We start from the raw sequence: 23,575 nt of genomic DNA, 5'->3' as shown, positions 1-23,575 counted from the left end.
AAAATTTTTTTTGGTTTTGTTTTTTAAGGCCTGCAGCCATGGCAGAAGCGTGTGGGAGGCTCCAAAGCAAGGCAGCGGGGCTGGAGAAGATCCCAGCTGCCCAGCACGCCAGCAAGGGACTGCGTGCATGGAGCAGGCGAGGGGCTGTGCAGCCCGCGGCGGGACAGGGCAAGCGCTCGGCCATCCCCATCTGGTGGGAACCCAGCCAGGGAGGAAACGGCCCCCAGCTGCACTTCTGAAGAGCCCACGGAGGGCTTGGAAACCACCTCTCCTCTCCTCCACACACATGTGCGCACACACACACACACGCGCCTTTCAGAAGTGAGTCCTGGAGGAGGGGTAGGGCCAGCAGCTGTAAACAACCCTCCATGTCCTCTCCCTCTTTGCAGCCTCCATCTTAAACACCGAAGCCTTGCCCCACACCAAAGAAGGGTGCTCGCATCTGGAGAGCTGGCGGTGGGAGAGGGAAGGGAGGAAGCTCTTGCCTGCGCAGGCAGGCATGGGTTACATCTGCTGCCTGAGGCCAGGGGGAGGCATGGAAGGAGCCTGTGGCATGGGGGACAGCAGCCAGGCCCCCTCCTTCCCAAATACCCGTCCCCTTCATAAATAAACCCAAGGGCCACCTTCCCCCGGGGCAGGTAAAGGGACCAGACACTCCTGCTGGTTTTACTTAGGCTTAAAGTAAAGCCAGGATTTGGCTTCAGAGCGGAGCCAGCATCCAGTGACCCAGGCAGGAAGGGGTGGGCAGGCAGCAGCACTCACGGCATCTCACTGGACCCTCCTCATCCTCCTTCCCTGGGGTTTCCTCACCGCTTCCTCAGTTAAATCCCAATCAGCAGGAGCGGACACTAAACCCTGCCCTAAAGCCTCAGTTTCCCAAACGGGAAACGCTCAGCACCCCACGCTCGCCCAAACCCTCCCGGGGAGCCAGCCCTGCCCGAGGTGGGGGTCTTACCGAGCCGCGCGGCGGGTGGCGGGCCGGGGGCATCGGGGGTCCCGGCACCGCCTTCCCGTCCACCCGGCTCCCACGACTCGCTGCTCTCCGACACCTCCGAGCTGGCTTCGCACGGCCCTTTCCGGCTTCCCGCCGTCTCGCCGGCGCAGGCCTCCTCGGGGACGGTGCCCCTGCTCTCCTCCTCCGCCTTCACCGCAAACCACACCTTGAGCTGCTGGGCGCTGAGGTGGGAGCGCTCGCAGAGGCCGGGCAGGTCCTCCTCCCGCAGCCCCTTGTGCTTCTCGTAGTAGTCCTCCAGCACCTCCCGACCGGTGGGGCTGACCTCCACCAGCCCCGGGGGGAAAACCCCCCGCCTGTAGTTCTCATACCACTTCAGCTGCCCGTTCTTGTAGCCGTACCGGCTGTCCCCGAACCAGCGAATGACCTCGGCCCGCGGCAGACCCGTCTGGGAAACGATGGCGTCGTACTCTTGGTTCGTGGGCCGCTGGGTCTGCACAAACATTTGCTTCAGCAGATGCCGCTGCTGGGCCGTTTTTTTAAAGTTCAGTTTGGTTTTCGGAGGGGTGGGTGGCCGGCTGGAGCTGCCGTCCCCTTTCTCGTTTGTGCCAGCCCCTGGTAACTCGCTTTTGCCGTTGGACTCGGTCACTCGCAGGTTCTTCAGGTTGATTTTGATGGGACTCACTTTCCGCTCCATCGAGTTCGGGTTGTTGCCGGAGGCGTCGACTGAGCCGTTTTCGCTCGTGGCCCTCAGCTCATCCGAGGAGTCTTCCCCTTCCCCACCACCATTTTCCGCCTCCTCCTCCTCCTGCCGAGCTGCCTCCTCCACTTTCTTATTTTCCTCTGCCACCTTCTTCTTCCTCCTCTCTGAGAACCAGCTATCAATCTCCCTCCGCGTCATCTTCGTTTCCCCCCTCAGGCGGTTCACCTCTTCCTCCGCAGGAAGGGGATTTTGGGCAAAACTGCTCTCCAGGGCTTTCAGCTGCTCCGGCGCCCGCTCTTTGTACTTGGTCGGCGTGAAGTCGGGCGCCTGGTGCCACGACTGCCGCCGCGGCGGGTGGTGAGGGGCCGGCGCGGCCGCCGCCGCCGCGGGGCTCAGCTCGGCTCCTCTGGGCGAGACGTCGAGGGTTATTTCGGGCAGGGAATCGAGAGCGCTGTCTCCAGGGAAGACGGCCCGGCCGCCTCTCACGTTCCTGTAGTGGTACCTCCTATCGCTGAACCATTTTCGAATCTCCTTGGTGGAAAGGCCCGTGATTTTTGTCAGCCGCTCGACTTCGGCCTGCCCAGGGAACTGGTTTCTGCAGAAGCTGCCTTTCAAGGCCGAGAGCTGCTCGTGGGACTTCTTGTTTTTGTAGACGTTGGGATCCAGGAAGGTCTGCGAGGAGATCGCTGGGCAGGCGGTGAGCAGCGACTGGCCGCTGTTGACCACCTTCACCCCCGATGCGTTGCTGGAGCTCACCGTGCTGTGCTGTGCTGCCGGCTGCGGCTTGGGGACAGAAGTCACCGCCAAGGTGAAGGAGGAGCTGGTGCCCTTCAACCCGTTTGCCATGATGGGCTGCGTGACCAGCAGCCCCCCCGTCCCCTCCGGCTGCCCCACCACGTGGCCCGGTAAAGTTGCCTGAATAAGATGGGGGACGCTCCCAGGATTTGCAACCAGAGGCGTGTTCAAAACTGTAATGGTGGGTTGTGGCACGGACTGAATAACGGTGTTGAACATCTTCTTCCTGGCATCTTCGATCTCCTCTGGTGACCAGCTGATGCCTTGCTTCAACCTCTGGGCAGTGAACCAGATCTTCAGCTGCTCTTCTGGGTACTTCGTCACCACAGTCAAGTAGCAGAGCTCAGCTTTGGTGGGGTAGGGGAACTTGTGGAAAGAGTTTTTCAGGAAGCTGTTGGAGTCCATGGCGGCGTTGTACGTTGGAATGCTGCTCAGAGGAATCATCACCTTGGGAAGAGACTTGGACGTAGGTAGCTGCTGATGCAACGGGGGTTGCTGCTGCAGTGACACAAGTTGTGCAACACCTGCCTGCAGAACAGGCATGTTTCCTATGATGGAGCCATTCACTATATGAGATGATTTTGTCGAACTTGCAGTGGGCTGACTGACTGGCACGGACCCGTTTGGGAATGAATGCTCTCCATCTTTCACCTCCGACTCACTGCCCAGCTGACTTGACACATTCTCCTTCAGTGTGTGGATTTTTTTGGCCTCCGGTTTACCTTTCATTATCTTCATGATGGGGGTTTTAGTAATGATAATTTCAGACTGGCCATCCACCCCTTCTTCAGGGACCTCTCCCGGAAGGTCATGGCTGCTGGCGGCCTCACAGAGACTTTGCTCCACAGTTGTATGATTGTCCTGCTTAGCCACCCTCCAGATGAAGCTCGTTTCGCCAGCGTGCGACTCTGCATTGTGGTGCGAGAGCCCTTCATGGCTATTTGCCAGAAAGTTGCACGCAACACATGCAAAGGCAGGGTCCTTGCTAAAGTCTAAGTGCTCAGAGTCCAAGTGCCCAAAGAAGTGATGAACATCTTGAGATCCAAAGTCACAAGACTTGCAGATATAAGTGTCACTATCAGCAATACCACGGTGCCCATTAGACAAAGCTCCGTTATTACTGTTACTGGCACCAGCATCGCTAGCTGCTGGCCCTTCTGCAGGAGCATCTTGTTGCGTTCCTTCACGATCATCTTCTACAGCGTCCAGTTCAGTCTCCTGAAGCACCAGTGTTTTTACTGGTATCATGCAGGGAGTTGTGGATTTTCTTTTGCTAGCCATCACTACAATTGATCCAGATGATTATTTTTCTTTCATTTACATTAAATTCAAATTTAAAAAGCGCTATTGCAAGTGCTCTGTGGTCTAGATTCCAGCATATTCATGATGTCCAAAAGAGTTGTCAAATATTGACAAATGTTCATATTTGCCACTGAACCTGAGGACAAGGGAGAGGGAGGAGGGGTTAGTTCTCTTGGCATTAGACAAAGCACAACTGTCCCGGTATTTAGCTGTTTCACTCGATAAATCATTTTCAGCCTCTTTTGCTGGAAAAATTTAACCTGACCTTGGATTTACTGTATTTTCACACATACAACCTGTGAATTACTCGTTCAAAAACAAACACACAAACATGCCTCTTTTACAGCCCACATCAAATTCTCATTTGAGGAGGAAAACCACCGAAATTTCCCCTCACCCTGCCCTGCCAAGACCTGTCACCGGTGTTTCAGCAGGGAGGGCAGTGCCTGGGCTCCCTGCGCACCCAGGCTCCCGGCTCAGCAGCATGCAGGAGGCGGTATCAAGCACAGTCACCCTGGGAAAACCACCTGCTTTCCATCAGAAAAACCTGATGAAAAATCAACGCGTTCCCCACAGAATGTTTTGATTTCTTCAAAATTGGCATTTTCCAACCATCCTGTTGGGAAGCTTCTCACCAGCTCAAAGCACCGTGTCTGTGCCAAGGGCCTCTGCCTGCAGAGACGCCTGGAGCTCTGCTGCAGGGAGCAAGGAGGCTGCAGCCAGGTCCATATATTTTAGCCCTCCTTGCAGAGCAAGCCTGCAAAGCATTTGTGAGATTGCCTCCCCACCCCATGCACACTTTGATGCTGTTTTAACAGCATCTGTTGAGTCTTCAGCTGGAGCTGCAAGAGAAGGTAAGGCCCCAAAACTCAAGGGCAGCATCACACACATGTTCCTGGCTCCCAGCCTTCCCCTCCCACCACCTTTGCAGCTTTTGTCGTTCACACAACTCAGTGTACTGGGCATACTTCCTAAGAAAGTGCAATTTCTCTGCAACACAAGCCCATTTTTCTGGGCTTGGGGTGACCAGAGATCTGTCACATGAAAAAAAATTCCTTTTTTTTTTTTTGCCCCCCCGCCTTTTTCTTTCTTTTTTTTTTTTTTTTTTCTTTTTCTGAAGCTAAAGCAGTTCCTGATCTAATCCAGCCTGTTGAAGGCCACGGCATTAGCCACAACCTTATTCCTGGCCTGATGTAGCTTTGCCATCTGCACGGCGGATGCTCCGTGCCTGAGATCACGACCGGAGTGCAGTAAAGCTGTCTGCTATAGCTGGCACCAGGAGTCACTTGCCTTGTGACGGTCCCGATGACAGGGAAGGCAGCACATCTGAGGGAGCAACATCTCTGCCTTCACCCCTCTGTCAACCTTTTATACAGAAACCCTGCTTTTTTTCTTTTAAACACAGGGATAAAATGGTATTTTTCCAGATTGCAAGGTCACTTGGAAGCATATGGATGCACTGATTCATATTACAAAGACTCTGTGCCAGATTTTCCTCGGATTTACAGTAACAGCAATGGAGCTTTATAAAAACACTCATAAAAACTTGAACTTAAAAAAAAAAAAAAAAAAAAGACCAACTTACCATCCTACCAGATGACTCACAGAGGTAACTCCTATCAGCTACAGCAGTTGTGCACCAGTAGCTTTCTCATATCAGATATTCTGAGCTGATCTCATGCACTGAGAAATGCAGATCGGGCAAATGACTTCGTGGTGCTTATGCAATACCTCCTCTGCTTATTTTTGTCAGTAGCTTTTAGAACAGAGGAGTGAAAGGTCCTAATGCAAAAAAATCAAATGGAGGAAGTACAATTTGACTTCCCTAACTTCATTAGAAAATTTAAAAAAAATTGTTCTGAAAGCTGACATAATTTTTTCCAAACAGGAGAGCCCGGATGGCCAACTCTGGCCTCAGCAACTCTCAGGCACCGTTTAAAAGACTGACGGGAAAACGTAACTTCCCGTTAATGTGGGCTGATCTGAGATTACAAAACAGTCCTGTAAATAGTGTTAGTCATCACTGAACTTGGCATCAGAAAAGACTGTTTGCTATGCTAAAGCTTCATGAAAAGCTAGAAATTATAACTTTAAAAAAAAAAATCTATAAATAAAAAAGGTATTAAAGCTGCGATCTGGATTTAGACAGTGCGAGTTGCATGCTCTCAATACCTGCTTTATGCCACTCTCATCCCACCTTTTCGTGGTTAGTCTTTCCCTCTGCAGAGGGCCAGAAAGTTATTCATTAGCATTAGCAACTCGAATACTTGGATGACTATGAATGGGCTTTGCTATTCACAGGGGAACAGCATCCATTTGACACCAATCCCAAGATCCTCATTTTTGATGCTAAGTTAAATATTACACAATCTAGCAGGGTATGATGACCTTTCCAAGTCCAGTCAATTAAGAAAAAAAACAATAAGACCAGCCTGAAGGCTACAAAATATAGCTTTAAAGGCTGAAAGGAGTTTTGTGTCAGGGAAGCAACGGTAAAAGGGAATTCTTATTTAATTTTATTCTGCAGCTCTAACACAGGCCAGGGAGAAACTGCTGGGCCCTCTGCAAGCTTTTTCATTTCCACCAAACTCCTGATAGAGATCCAGTTCCAGAGTCTCCATTACCGAGACAGCTCTAGTCCCAGACAGACCTTACCTAGTGTTTATGGAGTTGCCAGATATCAAAAAGATGATTTTTATCTGTCAACAGAGTAAATTTGATACAGAGCAATGGAGACACACAAAGACCCCCATTGTGCCACGTTAGCGGAGTGCCTCTCCCAAGCACGCCATCACTATTATTTTGGGTAAATGTGAATGGCCTGACCCACCTATGGAGAACCTAAAAGCTCTGCATTTCATTTACCAGCACATTTGCATCAAGCTCCGTGCTCTCTCCAACAACTTTCGTTAAAAATGCAATCAAAGCAGCCCCAGCCGCCAAAGCTCTCCTGCTGGGGCTCCAATATTAATGCCACCTGAGAACACAGATTGCAAATTTAGCTGGAAGTGAATCACAGTGCCAATTTAGTGGGGAAAAAAAATTAATCAAGTGTACTGTTTGTCCATTTCATTTCCATGGAACAGTTGCGTAACCGCATGTTCGGAGCATGTTTTATTCACTGCTCACCTTCTGGAATGCACTAATACTTTAATACACCACTAATATATAACAGAATGGATAATTCACCGATTTCTCCGTCATTAAAGTAAGTGAGGCTGTTTTAATGGATAGGGTAAATTAATGGCAGAAAAATTAATCAATTAAAAACCAGCCTTACAGCAGAGCTCAGTATACCACCACTGCGAATGTCTCAGACTAATTTGTACAGCCATGTGTGAAGAACTTGATTTCCTGTGTGTTATTTTATGATGAACTGGAGCAAAGAGACATTAGCTGAATGGAATAGCTACCTGGCAGCCAGGAAGACAAAGGGATTGTACTTAAATTGATGGTTCCTATTTAATTTATACCTGCTAATTTAATAGTGAGGTAGCAGAGTAAGCACGACAAATGACCTGTCCACCTAAACTTGCCACTGCTGTTGGAAATTTGAGGGAAAACTGACTTAAAGCAGAGTCAAACCACTTTGGTCTCAGTGATGCTCCCAGAGAAACTAACGCTGGAAGGAAAGGCAGCCCAAAGGCTCCTTTGGCCAGGTCAGATCCCAGCCCAATACGTGGCTGGGGGTACGTTTCTCTCCTATCTAAAGCACCAGGAACTGACCCTGGGGCTGATGTGTGTTCACTCACACGGACAGCGAGACAACTATGCACCCCCCGCTCCTGTGACAGGGACGAGCAGCCTGGCCATTGCACAAGGCAGGCATGAAACCAGGTGAACAGCTTGGGTTGGGTTGGGGTTCCCCATCCTTGACGTATGGCCGTGATTGCTCATCTGCACAGCACCCAACTTAACACAGTTAAAAAAAACTCACCAAGGGAAGGCTCTGCTCCACTGGTAGATGCAATTTTACACTGTTATCACCACATCATGGCTACAGGGACAGCCAGGTTGGTGGCCATTCATCAGTTTCTCAAGGGTTGCAGCTCAGAAGTGACAAGCACTGTACATGGAGCCAGCGGCAAGGGCAGCAGAACTGCAGGCTACTGCCCTGCCCGCGTCTGCCTGTCTCTCCTCCATGCAGGAGGCGAACAAAGGCCACACGCTGGCAACCCACCTCCAGCTTACAAACAAGTAGAACAAGTAGAAGGAGCACCACAAGATGTGCTAGGCTGTGATTTCAACTACCCCAGCCATTCAGAACATAATAATAGAGGAGGAAGATGGAAACTGTTAAATCTGGGGTCCCAATCTATGAGAACAGTGCAGCATTTCTGCTAGAGACAGCCCAAAACCTGCAATGCTGCTACGAGCATTCCCCTCCTGCAACACTCCCTCTACCAACCCTCCTTCCTCCCTAGCACAGGAACCTTCCCATCCCCATCGGCGGGTCCAGGTACACACCACTAACCCTCTGCAGAGCAGCTTTGCCTCCACTGAGGAAAACAATGCTGAGACCGGTCAAAGTGAGCCTAGCAATTTCAGAAAATTTACTTCTGCAGAGATTAACAAAAGGAGGTTTCGAAATTTGCACTGCTGAGTATGAACTTTCAGCTTTTTCCAGCTTGGCTGGATATAACTGGTTTGGTTTTAAATGTTTCAGTGAATTAATGAGTTAGGTTGTTAATGCAAAACATTCATTCCGCATAGTGCCAAGGTCCCCAGTTAGAAGATTAATTTTTGTGACCTTTTGCAAACCTCGCCTAGAAACAACAACCAGAAAACCCACCAGGCAGCATCACCGGCCAGCCAGCGCACAGCCGGGCACAGCAGCTCTGGTCCCACCGCCCGGGCACAGGGACAACAGGACAGCTGCCCTTCTCTGCCCCCAGCCCAGCCAACCCTGGGTGCCCAATGCTCACAGCGGGGACAAGGCTCCACGTGGACACGTAGGATGGCTACGTGCTCTATTGTGGGCTCCGGTGTTTGATGCAGCTCTACTGAAGAGTGAATGCTCGCATAAAAAAATTTTAAAAAATCAACAGCAAAATAGAAGTAAAATAACAGTTTTCTCAACACTTTTGGTGCCTGCTAGGCAGGCAGACACACTCCCCAGGTCAGAGACAAAGTTGATGTTTCTGTCTCATACTAAGCCAAGCACAATATTGGCACTTTAAATAATAGCGGTTTGTTTTCAAGCTGAAACTCTGCAGGCCCCAGCTGATAGCATAATATGGGGGGGGGGGATCAAAAGAGGAAAAAAAAAAAGTTGACGTTTGAGATTTTTTGTGTCTCCCCTTTGGGCTCTACCTCCAGCCAGGCCCAGAAGATGCACGTCTGTCTTTGGGAAGTCCACAGATGACTTCCCATCTCCCCACCGGTAATTAGCAAGTAAAGGCCAGTAAACAAAAGATCCCTGTGGCCAGCACCAATGAGTGGGTGCTCTCTGCAGCACCCAGACCCGAGCCGCCTTCCCCTTCCCAACATCAAGCACTCCAGAGGGAAATCCCACCGTGTTTCACAGCAGGTTCCCCGCACCACAGCAGACACCCTGTTTGCTCCAGGCAGCGCTGGGTGCCAGCTCAGTAGCCTGGGACTGGGTGCATTTACCTGGGTGCTGGGGAGGGGAGGAAAAACAGGTCCACGCAGCAGCAAGCGCAGGTGTACGAGAGGCACAGCCCCATGGCCGCCTCTGTTGCCAGCCATGGCAGTCCCGGGATTCTATTTCTCTTCAGTTGGGCATTAACATTTGTTCTGCATTCGGAGTCTCTTCATGAGAAGTCATGTAGCAGTTTCACCAGTTTTATTAATTTATTGCCAAAATGTGCCCAGTATGGGCTGGCAGAAGAGAGGAAGGCTGGAGGCTCCTGCACCCTCCAGACCCAGGTGAGAAGGGGCAAAGGCTTGTTCCCTGGCCAGAGGCTGCCCCACACCAGCTCTAACCTGGGTTTCATCGCCATGGACTTGGAGTCACAGGCTTTGGTTACAACAAAAACGTAACAAAGCGTGGGGAAAGGGCATACAGCAGCATCACCAACAGCTTCGAGGACACAGTCCCCTGCCAGGAAGAGGGCAGCTATTACTAATCCATCCCAGGGACACACTACGTGGATGGACATGCTCTGGCAACTCAGCAAAGACCTCTCCAGGCTACATCCCTGTGATTCAATAGGGACAGACACAGTTAGAAGGAACAGCCCACCTCTCCAGAGCAAATCCCAACTTCCAGGTGCAGATGGGACCTCTCTTTTAGCTGCGGCAACATAGCTCTCTAACAGAGAAGAAAAGGCAAGATGTGGCAGGACTGACCTCCTATCTTCCCAGTCTGTGGCTGTGCGTGCCGGCTAGCTAGGGTCCAGCATCCTCCCGGAGTAACTTTGCAAAGCCTGCAGCTGGAAGGGAAGTCACAGGGTGGGATCATCTCCAGCAGCCTAAAAATGCCAGCAGCAGAGCATCATGCTGGCTCCCAGTAATCGGTGCACATCCCCATGCCATGCCCTTGCCTAGGGCTTGCACCTGTAGGTAGCATCTGCCACTCAGAGCTTGGTCCATAATGGAGACCAAGGTCGTGACACACTTGATTTTGGGGGGGTTTAACCCTGTACTGGACTGCAAGTTCCCATGAATGAACAGTTAATGAGATTTTCCCCTCCAGAGCAGATCGCTACTGCACTAACACTGCAGGCACTCAAAATTCAGGTGCTCTCAGCAAGAACAGGGAAAGCAACCAGCAATAAAATAACCGCAGCCCGAGAGAAGCCACGCAGGCAAGAAAAGTCTCTTCACATCTTATTATTTTGCACTGCACAAATGTACAAACACATGTACAAATTTCAGCAGTTTTGAGCTTCAAGCAGCATCACATAGTCAACATTTGTACTAAGGAACAATTTCTCTTTATGTCGACTGGTCAGGGTGCTTTGTAGCTTAAGCCCGGCTTTGAAAATGTGGGTACAGTCTAAAGGCAGTGGAAGCCGGTTGACCAAACAATCGTATTCATTCTCCATTACTTGGCAGGCCTAGAGTAGAAAAGCGTCTTTTCCATTTAGGCTAGTTAAACAGAGCTATTCATTAAAATTTTGCCTTTCTACAAACTGCTGTACTTCTCCATTTAAAATTTGCCTTTAAGATCTCTCTCCTCTGCCCCACAACACTCCTCCTCGCCCTGTTTCAAGTCGTCACCCATTTACGAGCTGTGTTTTCGGATTGCTCTCATGCTTCCATAACAGCAGTAACTTGCCTTTGCTGTGGTTACCTGGGTAGAGGCTGGCTTGCTGCCTTCGCACTCAGGGACTAATGGTAATTATCTCCACTTTTTTTTCAGAGGAGCACAAAACTGAGCGAGATGGAAGGCTAGAAAGGGGCGGCTGAAACAGAACGCGATTAGAGTATAAAAATAGGTCACTAGGATAATATAACCTTTAGACTATTGGCAATGTGCCCCCCTTAGAGACAAGCCTGCGTGCTATATTTCAGGAGGATGTCAGGAATAAAAAAAAAAAACAAAACAAAAAACAACACACATCAAAACAAAACCACTGATCATCCCTCGGAGCTTTGCATGCTTCTGTTTGAACATCACTAACATTAATTCACTCACTCCTTTTCCTCTGCCCTCATCCATTTGATCAAGCACAAAATAAACGTTACGCAATCGTACCATTAACATCTTCCAAAAAAATAATAATCTGTTTTGGCACAGAGGCTTCATTACAGATTTGCTCCGAGTTACACTACCTTAGCAGGGTTCACAGTCCCAGCATCCCAGGGACCTACCTCCATAGATTCAATCCTCACATTTTGTCCATGCTGCAAAACATTCCTGGCGTTCCCCCAAAGGAAAAGGTCCAGCAGACAGATAATCATCTCTCAACAGAGCCAGTTCTGAGGTTAATGCTACCAGCAGAGGACACCAGATAGCATTAATGGAGCTTCAAGAAGTCCCTCAGCTCATCAGTATCTGGGTCTCCCATCACCTCACACTCAGCTGGTGAATACCAGCAGGTTGGTTTGTGCCTGAACAGGACAGTATGAGAACATTGGTCATGTTTATAAATGCACAGGAGCTCCGATTTCAGTCCCTTGTGCTTTCTCTAGGAGGTTTTCTTTTTGCTTGCATTGTCAGGGAGCTGTTTGTGATTGCAGCTTGATCACAGGCACCTCAAACAGCCCCACGCAGGTCAGTAATATTCTGCCACATCACGTTGGGACTTGCTACATGCCTTGCGATCCCACACTTAGAGCTTATTATCAAGCATCACCATTTAGGTAGGGCAAGACCAGCTTTGGCAGATGCAGCCTTTTGGAATGCATGTGAAAAGGGGTAGGTTACACCTAAAATATAGTTCTTTTTATTATCTGAAATTGCTGCACTGGCTCTAAGCCAAAAAACTATCAGGGAGCTCAGAGTAAAGACTCCCGGTTCCTAAACCAAAATGAGAACCAGAGGCAGATCTTGGTCCCTGTTAAATTTCTGACGAGGGTACTCGAGTCTTTCAAATCAGCAGGAAATGCTCAGCCCAGCTGGTGAGGAGTCCACAGGTATGAACACCCGGATGGCAACAGAGCACACAAAGCATAGAAGTCCACCGTGCTCTCAATGCTGCTGCAGCCTGCCCAGTCCCACAGAGTCATTTCAGGGGAAGCCTCTGAGCCTGTGTTTCTGAAGCACTTTTGCTCACAACCCCACTTCCACGTTGGCACATCCACCTCCATATGGGTGACCCTATTTGGAGGCCACCACCCCCAAATCCGGGAACCACAGCTCTAGATGCTAGCACAACTTTTATTGTTAAAATAAAAACAGCGTCAGCTTTTATACCAGCACCAAAATGATCCCGCTGCAGAACCAAAAACCCAACAGCCTACTAGGGGATCACACAGTTTTCTCACCAAGCATCCAAGTCCCTTGTGCAACGAAGAAACGCTTGCTGAAGACAGACTGATCACCAGTTACCGAGCGGCCACGTAAGGGACAGACCCGCAGCAATTCCAGGGAAATAAAGAGTGTCCAGAGCTTTAAAACAAGATGTGGGTGGGAAGGACTAAACCGAGCTACTAAATAGTACCAGACAGCAAGCGTAGGGCGCTGGAGCTGATCATCTGCAGCACAGACTGAAGACTATTAGAGTGCTGCAGCCCCTTCCCAGCTGAGCATTTTTGGATTACTTCATCCACCGTGCCCTTTTGCAATATGCTAGCTTCAAATGCTGTGTTACGTTCTGGCTCAGCATCAGTTCCCATTCCCCCACTTACAGTTGCTATAACCAGAAAGACAACTGCAAAATACTTCGGCTGAAAGCAAGGAAACGGGGTCTGGCAGGTCATGATCATGGATTTTTTTTTTTCCCCCCTCTCCCATGAATCCTGCCTCAGAGTCGTCCTTTCAGACCTTGAGCACAGCCGATGGCTTTTGCAGCTTATTGAGTCCGCTGGTTTATGGCAATGTTTTTCTGCTCACTGAACTGGCTCATTCTTTTAGCAGAACAAACTGTTCCACGTTGAGGCAGGAGTTGGCTGTGTTTTAACAAAGGATTTTTCCCTTCTGACAGTGTTTTGCAAAAGACCCAAAAAAAGGAGTTTGGAGCCAAGTTACAAAAGGTCAGGAGAGGCGAGTCAAGCACTGGGTGTAGTTCCTGTATGTCACAGCCAGTCAAGGAAATGGGTGGGGAGAAGAGCAATGGCATTTCAAGCTGCAATAATATGTATAAAGTGATATTAATGAGGAATGGGCTTTTGAATGAAGATGGCAAGTATGCAGGCACTATAATTTTTGCTACAAAAGAGCAGGCTTGTTAGGTAGGCTGAGGTCTCCGCAATCATTTATCCATTTGAAGTAGGCATTTGAGAGAGTTCAAGTAGCACTAGAAGCAAGAAAAAGGCAGTTTTATTTGCTTCCCCTCCCCAAGCTGATTTCAAGGAGCTACCATACTCTCATCTCCCATCAGCCAAATGAATATTCAAAAGGCTTTTGCCAAGCAAACGCCAGTCAATCACCAGCACAATGCTGGGGGAAAGAAATACTGGGCTGAGACCTCTGCGTGGGACTGGCACCTTGTCCCCCCAGGCTCTGCTCTAGCATCGCAACCATTTTTAATGTGGGGCAAGGTACTCCTGCAGAAGTTTGCTGGGTGCCACGGCTGCTCTGTCTGCTGCTTTGCCTGCTCCTTTCCCTGCCACGCAGCACGACGACACCGCTAGAGCAGAGCTGCTGCATGGAGGCTGAGCATCCACCAGCGAGGGTGCTATGGGTGGGGAAGGTCCCTGGCACTGTGGTCCCAGCAACACAGCCCTCCCTAGGGAGCTGATGACAGACCTTCCCCCTCCTCTTCTAGAAGCTGGGACCACAAATTTTTTTGGCATTGGATGGACAGGTTCCTGGTGAGGCCCCACTCCCTGTTCAGCAGCAGCAGCTGGTAGGGTCAGGGTCTTTCTGTGCTATGCATTGGGCATGGACAAACCAAGATGGCCAACTCTGGCCTTGCAGATGTTGGAAGGAGTGGAGCCAAGGGGATCTGCAGCAGTTGACAGTATGTCATGCCTAATACTCAAGCTTTTCCAGGCCTCAGAGGATCCCTGAATAGAAAGAAACCACCCACCACTGGAACACAGCCACTTTTGTGGCTGGAAGGGGCAGATGTTCAACACCATACAACAATGCAACACAACAGTTGAGACTGTAAGTGAAGAATGCTGCATCCACTTAAAACTGAAGAGGGAAATTAGGGACACCATCTAATTCTAAAACTACCATTTGGTCCCTATGCTTACAGTTCACATACCTACTCTGCAAGAGTGGCACAGGGTTTTCTTCCATTGCCTTAAATAGACAATACCGTGGCCTAAAGCATTGAACCACAAGAACTTCAGAAACATATGGTCAGTCTGGCAAGTGTTCAGCTCCTTCAGCTGGAACACCATTTTCCAAAAAAGTCCAGCTCCTTTTTAGTACCTACATAAGTGACAGACTTCCAGAAGTCCCCACTTTCCAAGAGGTGCTGCTGACATAGAGCAGGGCAGACCATTAAGAGCGCTCAGCATCCTAATGCCCAAACCTTTGGCTGAAATATGCCTGATGAGAAGCCGAGCTTCCGAAGTCCTCCTCACTGCCGCCAACATTAGGTGCTCCACCACTCAGCTGCCAACAGCAGCAGGCATGGAGAACTACATCATCCCTACCACCAAACCCTCATCCACTGACCCCCAAGAGCTCATAGGGGACAGCCTTCTCCCTTTCTCTGAAATACTCACCATTTTTTTTAGGATTACTAGTAAGAGAAAAATGGATTTGGGATTTCATTTGAGATCTCTGTGGGCAAGATCCAGGTGTCTGAATTGTGCACCTGCCAGCCAAATGCAATCCTTGTCATCAGCTTTCTGGTTTGAAAACTGTATTTGTTCAAAACCATTTGTCAAGCCACCCTGGACAGTACACAGAGATACAGAACAAAGTTCAAGGGTTATTTGTGATATGAACCGTGCTTGTCAGGACTCTTCTCTTCCCCCAGCTGTTTAGTTCCATTACTTGGAATGGATTGTCCTTACTGGAGAGTCATTTATTTTTTTAGTTGAAAACTCACCATCCTCTGCAGGTCAGCTGTAAGCTGAAAGCATCCCAGTTATTTACTGCTGGAAGCTAAAGGAATTTCCTTACTCTCAGAAGACAGACATTTAAAATTAGTTTCAAGTACAATTGTGATAAACAAATAATGTTCTCCTCCTTTCCCTCGCCTGTTTTTTTGTTTATTTGTTTTTTAAATCATGCCTGCTGGTCTAACCAACCTTTTCCTTAGCTGCCCTCTGCAACTCCTCATTTAAAAATTCATTCACAAGGATGCAGGGGAACTATAGACATCTTCTGAGAAAAATCAGCAAAGCTAGATCCCTGCTTTCAGAGCTCTCCCTTTGACACTTGAATCCCCAGGAACATCATTTTTTGAACACCATTTAAAAAAACCCCAAACCACTAAGTATTTGGGTTATTTTCCCCTTCCCCTGAAGGGCAGAAGGTTGGGAGTTGGGTTGTTGCTTTCCTACAAGGGACAGGGACTCAGGACTTCAGCTCTCTGCCGACGGCCAGCCAGGGGAGTCTCTTGCTGGCTGGAAGACGAGCTCACCAGCCCACTCCACCTACCCTGCTCAATAGCTGGGGGATGGAAAGAGCTTTTGGCAGACTGATGAGGAAGACAAGAGGTGTTTTAAAACAGTATGATGGCCCAAATAAAGGGTTTGGGGGTTTGGACTGAGGTCTCCTGCAAGCCTTTATTCAAAATATTGATGTACTCATTAATTTGTGGATCACAAGGCCTTGATACGAGGAGATTCTTTTAAAAAATTCAGGCATGCTGGGAGAATTGCTTCCTTGCCATGTGTTAGCGAGTCTGCCCATGAACTGCCAGCAATTACTAAGCCTCCACTCTGTATTCAAAGCTCTATACAATGGAGTTTATTATTTTTAAGCCTTTCAGACATCAATGTAGCGAACTTAAGAGAGCTATTTGGAAGATTAAGATACAAACACCATCATATTATTCAATTAGCTCCAACACTGAACACTTATTTCTGTAAAGAGTCACAGCTAATACTACATTTTGAACTGCCAACAGAGACAAATACTTACAGCTTTAAGTCACATTGCAGTATGGTCTTGTAAACCAAATTTAGGAAACAAGAACAAGGAAATTACTATCATTATGCAAATACTGCCCAATTACCACCAAGCCATACCGAACCTGTCTTCAGGTATCAGCCATAAGCTTCAAAAATACACCTGTAGAAATTACAACCCAAGGAAACCCCTGCTTTCTGTGCATGCAGCCAGGTGTGAAGTTACTAGTACATCTCCAACAGCTGTATTAGATGGGTTTTCTAAATATTTTATAGGTTCATAGAAGTGCAAAGGGGCTTGCTACCACCTCACCGCCCCAGCTCATTGCCTGCTTAGGACTGACCCGCAGAGGAGAGCAGCAGCTCTGGGTTTTGACAGCAACGTGCCAACCCCAAGGGCTCCTGCCACGCGTGTTTGGGTCTTGCTCCCATGTTCTCAGCCCACATGGTAGAAACCCCTGTCCTGTCCACGCAAGTGGGTGCTGGCTCACCTTGAAAGAATGACACCGCTTGCTTTTCCAAAGAGCTCTCTGCAGCCCCCTTTGCAGAATTAAGGCCTTTGCTGAGCTGCATTGCTGGCTCATCTCCCCAGTGTCCTACTTTGGGGCCTTTGTGGGTGCCATAGAAACATATAACAACTCAAGCTGGGAGGGACCACTGGAGGACATCTGGGCCAACCCCCCCACTCCCAGCAAAGAGTTTCCATCAGTTCTTCACCAGACAGGCAAAGCTGCCTGTCAGTACCAAGCTCCTGCTTCCTATAACCTTCTGCTGCATGGGTACAGAACAGCTTTCTGGCCACTTGTGTGATCTACAGAGACCGTTGAGTAATACTTCTTTCAAAAATTCAGATGAATTGCTCAAAAAAGAGAAAGAAGAAAAAACCCCAAACCATAAATGTAGACAGGTCCCAGGACTTTTTGGCCCTTCCTGTTACAACAGCAAGTAGAGTTTACTAATAGCTGCTTTATTTGCCCAAATCAGACATGCAGACAGGTGACTTAAAGGGTACTGATGGAAGAAAACAGGGAAAGGATTTGTGCCTGTTTTCTATCATTATGCTCCTTAAAGGAGAGCCGATTGTTGCATTTTGCCCTCTTGAAATCATTCCACCCTTTGCAAACAATTGTGTGAGTCGGATGAGACCGGGTGGAAGAGTAGCAGGATAGGAACAAGATCCTTCCATAGGAATAAGGGAATAACCAAGGAATGAAATGAAATAAGAGTCAATTAAAACAAAAAAAATCCATTTTGCCTATTTGAAGGCTCTCATTTCATTAGAGCTGATTTAAATTGAAGCCTTTGGAGAAAAGCTGTCTTTCAGGAATCTATAATTTGCCAGCCCTTCAACTGAACATGGAAACGTTCTCCTTGTGAAGTATACCACGGATAACAGAAATATTCCTCATTTATGCCACCAAAAGCATCACGGCCTTTGTTATAACCTCAGAGAAACAGAAATCAAGACTTCTTCCTCCTTTTTCAGAAAGGAATGAAGGGTGGTCTCATTACACCAGTCTAAAACATTCATCATCATCATTAGGGTGAATGGCACAGTATACATTATTAACCCTGTTTAACATAACTAAGAAAACAGCAGGATAAACTAAACTGCAGGAGGATTCAGTGCAGGGGATGATAATGTAAAAATAACGTTTTATGCTGTGTCAGCAGGCAGTCTGCAAATACAGGAATGGGGATGACCGGCTGGCTCAGGGGCTTGGTGATGGCATGATGGAGCCTTTCATTTCTAGGGCAGCAGTCCAGATCATAGTCATGTTAGCAGAACATGGTCCTCCAGGCACCTGCTTTCTTCCTTGGGCTGGGAGAGAGCAGGCTTGGAAGCATCTTAATGATAATGCACCAAAATGACAGCATGTCACGCTGGATAAAGCTCAGGACAGCAGGAACTCCTGCCGTACACAAGTCCATAATCACCTGCCTGCAAAGGGTGATGCAAATAGAGGTCTACAGTGTCAGGGGAGCAAGGGGAAGACGTGTTCACTGTCTGCAGGACGTGTCCCCAGTCAAGTCGGAAGCAGACAAGGTAGCTTCGCAGTGAAACCCCACAAGAGTAATGCTCTTAAGATCAATCACACAAATCCTTGCATCAAGCTGCTTACCCAAGCGGACTGGATCAGGCAGAGCAGCCCAACGACAGGGTTTGTTAAGTGAACCCTCCCTGGATTAATGCTGTAAAACTGTACGTACCTTCCAGCGACAGCTGGGAAAGTGTTTTGCGGCACTGTCCAAAACACTGAAGAGCTATACTGCCACTTTTTTTGAGGTTCTTCTAGACCATCTGCTTTCATATCAAAAGGACTCAGCAATCGCTAGGGGCAGCACCCAAAATTCAGGGCCAGCTGCTCCTATCCATACCCTTCATCCTCTCTCCCCTTCTAAAATCAGGCACAAGTCTCATCACCACCTGACAAGTGCTGGTGAGTGGTGAAAAGCCGCTAGTGAAGAAGATACCATCACCTTTTATGTTACACAAGTTGCCATCTTGGGCAAGGTCCCAGGGGACTGCAGCTCCCTGCCAGCCAAGCCTTGCTCATAGGAGGCTAGTCAGGTTACAGTGAGCAACACACCACTTACTGTCCCCCAGAGCATACAGATGTCCTGAAACCATTCACGGGATCATCTATGTTATGAAATTGCTGCTAGCCTCTTCATTGCCTGGCATCTTCTTCTCATCCTTCTCTTCCTCTGCCAGCAGTTATTTTCATCGCATTTTAGCTTCTCCCCAAGGGATGCTTGCTGAGCCTCTCCCCAGAGCATCTCTTTTTAGGATCCTCCATGAGACAACTCCGAAGACTCTCAAAAGTCACACATCCATGTGAACTTCCATACACACACAGGCCAGTACGGAGCTCACCCTCCCCAATGCACAAAGCAGCTTGAATGATTACAAGACCCACAACTTGGGGAAAAGTCTACAGCCTTAAACGTGTGTTGTCCCAGTGTGAGGATCACACAAACCACACAAGGGTAAAAGAAGGTGGTTAGACAGGATAAGTGCCTGAAGATACCACATCCCCTATATTGACAATTTGACTTCTTCCCTTTTACCAGTGTCAGGCTTGCTGTTCCAAGACACAGTTTTACTGCAGGAGGGTTCCCAGCTACAGGCAGAGTCTGAGGGAAGAGCTGGCAGACCTACCTGTAGTCTGAGATTTACAACCCCCTGGTCTCGAAGCAGGCCCAACCTGTTATCCTGCCCTGGAGAGCACACGCCGCCAGCTGCCCAGCCTTGCAGCATCCCACCCGGCACATCATTAAGTAACTCAAGATATCTTGAAGAGGAAAGGGCTCGGGGTTTTGGTTTTTGGGAAGGGCAGAACAGAGATGAAAGCAAAGCTTCTGTCCAAAAGAGATGGATTTTCCCAACTGCTGGGCCATGCCTCTTGCACATGTGATAAAAATATCATATGACACATATTCACACCAAAGATGAAAGAGCTGGCCCCAAGTTACACTCTGCTGCGAAGTTGCTTTCGTGTGCTTCTCAACAGCCTGCAGAAGCCATTGAACCCAGCTATATGACCAGAGGGAAATATAGATATCTGTCTTTTCATTATTTCTGGAGAGTTAGATATTCCCCAGCAGCATTTTTACCCACCCCCAAACACCACAAGGCTTGATTTTCTGCCACGTCTCAAGGATGCTCGTTTCCATCTACTCAACCACTGCATCCCACACCGGCTGGAGTTTGGTCGCTGACATGAGGCAGGGGTCTCAGGCCAGCAGCTCTCCTGGATCACCACTGGACCCTCAGGCTCTTGCAGAGGGAAGAGGGGCTGCATGCCATCAGGACAAAGGAGGTTCAGCATCACTCTTTCTGCAGCTCTGCTGCACCTGAAACGCAGGCAGCTGGAGGCAGCTCCTGCCAGTGCCCAGATGCGGCTGTCACATGGAGGCTTCCCCTGGGCTTATCCCATGGGAATGGCAAGGGGTGTTCCTGGCACAACGCGGGAGCAGGTGGTTTTAGCACATTTCAGGGATGCTGGAAAGCCTCTCTTGACGTTTAGGAAGTGGTAAAAGGGGTGGCCAGCACTGTTACCCCCCCGCTGGAAAGGAGGAAATTGAAGCAGGGAGAGATGAAACAATCTGTCCGAGGTACAATACATCCGCACACTGCAGTGGGGAGCAGTGCCATGCGCCAGCATCTTTATTCACAAAGCAATCACCTCTCCCTAGCATCCACCTGGGTTTAAAGCAGAAAGGCAGCACAGGAGCAAATACAGAAGAATACGTTAAAGGAAAACTTCATGCCGAGGCCAAAGGAGCACCAGAAACCTGCTCTACCCAAACCGGCCATCGATTTAAAACTAAAGGAAGAACTGAAAGCAATGCTAAGGAAGGCTTCTCAGCTCAAGGAGCAACCACCTTGCTAGTGCATGTCTGCAGTTATGCAGGGAGCCCCAGGATCTCACAGAGCACACTCTCTAGGCACCTATAAAACCATTTAAATGGATCATCCTGTTCTGTTTTCTCCAGGAAAACAGAAGAAAGGCCCGTGAGATGGTTATGCTTTCCACTCCATCCAGGTTCTTCACACACTGGCTATGGAAAAGGGTACAGACCGCCTTCCCACTGCCACAGCTCCTGGCTGGAAGGGAAATGCTGTCACCAGCATGTAACAGAAAGGGAAATGAGGCACAAAGCAATTTTAAATAACTCGCCCAAGGTCACAGGAAGCTTATAGCAAAGCAAGTAATTGAACCCTGGACTTGTGAGTCCCCAGTCTATTTATCAGAGATCATCCTTTTAATGGGTCACCTATAGTCAGAAACCCTCCCAGTTTGCATACAAAAGCACTGCCAAGAGGTTATGCTGAATTATATTGGCACAGAGATTTATTACGAGTTTCCCTTCCAGCCCAACATGCTCAAAGGGTTGTTCTGGAAATAAAATAAAATAAAACTTACACCATGTTTGGTGTGCTGGAACAGACAACTCCCCTGCAGACAGCTGAACCACCAAAGTGCTTGTAAGGCTCCAGATCAATCTGGGAGATAAGGAGGCATTTTTCCTCTGCAGTTAATCGCATTGTTTTGAAGGGTGGCCTCCTGTGAGTAAGCGCTTACCAGTTCCTGAGTTTCACCTTGGATTTGCATCTTCATTCGCAAACACCTCTAGATGAAACAATATATTGCAGCCTTAGCACTGAGCCAAACATGAAAAAGCCTTTCCCTTCGCACAACACCTCTCCTTGAACCTGGCGTGCCATCAGTTTGTGTTGCTACAAAAACAACCGAATGCACTTCTCCCATGCTTTCATGGGCCACGGGCACGGTTCTTTGCCTTCCTAGAGAAAACTGGCCTACAGCATCTCTCAGCATATCCCAAGTCCATTCACAGAAACTAGAAATGGCCTTTGCTGGAGCATTCCCTACTCTCAGGGTACCCTCACCAGGCAGGGCCAGTTGAAGGCATCTCGGTGGCACCCAGGCTGGCTGCTCCTGTGAGTCTGCAGCGTGGGGAGAGCCGCTGTTGGAGCCCCAGCAGTACCACCTCCCCACGTACCCCAGTGCCACCTTGGGGGGCAGCTTGCCTCGCTCACAGAGCCCAGAGGAACAGCAGAGCCCGGGCTGCAGCACTGCTCCATGCCCCAAATCCCTCTGACCTCCAGCACGGGGAGAAGCCCACGCACATGCAAACGGGAACAGGCATCCCCAAATCATTCTGATAAACAGACGCAATTTTTAATACAACAGACAATTAAACCACGTCCGTGGATATCTACAGCGCTCAGATAATTCTCAGTTGATGACAAACAGTGAAAGTGTTGGGCAATAGGTTTGGAAAGGGCCATGCAGGATGGAATTTGCCTTTCACGCAATACAATGCAGGCTGCACAGAGGGGCAGTCAAACAGTTAGTCCGGGTTTAGCCAAGACATTTATGCAGCATTTAAGCATCCAGGGGCCTCATCTTTCTGTGTACAAGCAATTTAATTTGTCAAACTGGTATTGTATACATGACCTGAGCAGATAGGTCAATAAGAAATAAGAGTAGGAAGGGAGGGATGAGGGATGGGGATACAAGGGCATCAGGAAAACAGCATCTGAGCTGCGAGTTGGGAAAACTCTACAGTTACATGTACTGACTGGGGAAGATACAAAAATGAAAACAGAGGTAGACTGCCGCAGTCAGATCCCAGAACAGCTTCACAGCTCCACGCTCAGGGCTACAGCCACCTGCTTGGGGAATGATGAGCATTATTCGGTGCTAACCCCCAACTGTCACCTTCATAGGGAGCACCAAACTCCATCGGCTCAACAGGAAGAGAGAAGAAAAAGAAAAAAAGAGAGAACTTTGCCTCCACTAAGACTGTGTTACAGAAAAATAATGCCAAGCACTACCAAATTAAAGGGATAAAGATCAATTCTGCTTTGCAAAGCATTTGAGTGGGGAATTCTTTACTTTGCATTCCGCTGCACATCTGCAGGTGAACGTTTGCTCGCAGGAAAAATTTCTCTCTCGGGGTAGCGAAATTAAATATATCTTTTCTCCATCTCTTCTTTACTGGCAGAGCAGAGGCAGCTGTTCGGTAGAATAGCTGATCACAGTCATATGAGCATGATAACCCTGCCCCTTCTTTGCTTTAAGGCTACTCACCAGAAGACCTTGCTGTCACTTCACAACACCTGACCATAAGCCCTAGTGAGGAGCATGTTCAATGCTGTAGCTGGGACCAGAGATTTCATGCAGAACACCCAGTTTTGTGAAAGCACCACACGCTTTGCACGCCATGGGTCCTGTCATCAGTACAACCACACTGTCTGACTCCCATGAACCCCTCAGCCCTCTGCAAGAACCAGCTCAGCAGAAGCACCTCCAGTAGGTTATTAGCAACAAGAACCAACTAGCAGCCGTGGGCCTCCAGATCCACCTGCCCTAAACACAGGGCTGAAGAGACACGATGTCAACTATGTCAAAAATTTGCTTGCTTTGAAATCCTACTGCTGCTTATTTATGTTATAGGAGTACCCAGAGGCCTCAGCCAAGCCAACATCTGCCCTACAAAGCTCGGGCTGGAGAAGTGCATTTGCACATGTAATGGCCACCTCCATGTAGAGGTCCCGCCCCGTGGCCAGTCACAAGCAGCTCATAGTGTTAGAGTAGAAATAAATAACAGCCAGGTTTTGAGGAGAGGACGTGCAGCAGCAGGGCAGGTAGGCTATAGGAGAGCTCCCACAGAAGTACTGG

The 23,575-nt window shown here is 48.8% G+C and overlaps 1 protein-coding gene across 7 annotated transcripts in view; it reads right to left on the bottom strand.

Moving 5' to 3' along the window:
* ZHX3 (zinc fingers and homeoboxes 3) overlaps nt 1-23,575 on the bottom strand; it is a 51,615-nt gene that overhangs the window by 6,463 nt on the left and 21,577 nt on the right. For 5 of the 7 annotated variants that reach the window (XR_003922645.1, XM_030008552.1, XM_030008557.1 and 2 more), the window contains exon 3: nt 956-3,888. Coding sequence is in view for 6 of the 7 variants with exons in the window: in XM_030008552.1 (XP_029864412.1) it covers nt 956-3,731 (2,776 nt within the window). In the remaining variant the exon portion in view is untranslated. Of the gene's footprint in view, nt 1-955; nt 3,889-5,337; nt 5,607-11,531; nt 11,554-23,575 lie in introns of those variants that run through there. The other 2 variants (XM_030008556.2, XM_030008555.2) reach the window with 2 other exon arrangements.

This window comes from Aquila chrysaetos, chromosome 3 (genome assembly GCF_900496995.4).
Source record: "Aquila chrysaetos chrysaetos chromosome 3, bAquChr1.4, whole genome shotgun sequence".
Classification (NCBI taxonomy): Eukaryota; Metazoa; Chordata; class Aves; order Accipitriformes; family Accipitridae; genus Aquila; species Aquila chrysaetos.
Note: the sequence above shows the minus strand (reverse complement) of the source record. Positions and strands in the feature narration are given on the sequence as shown.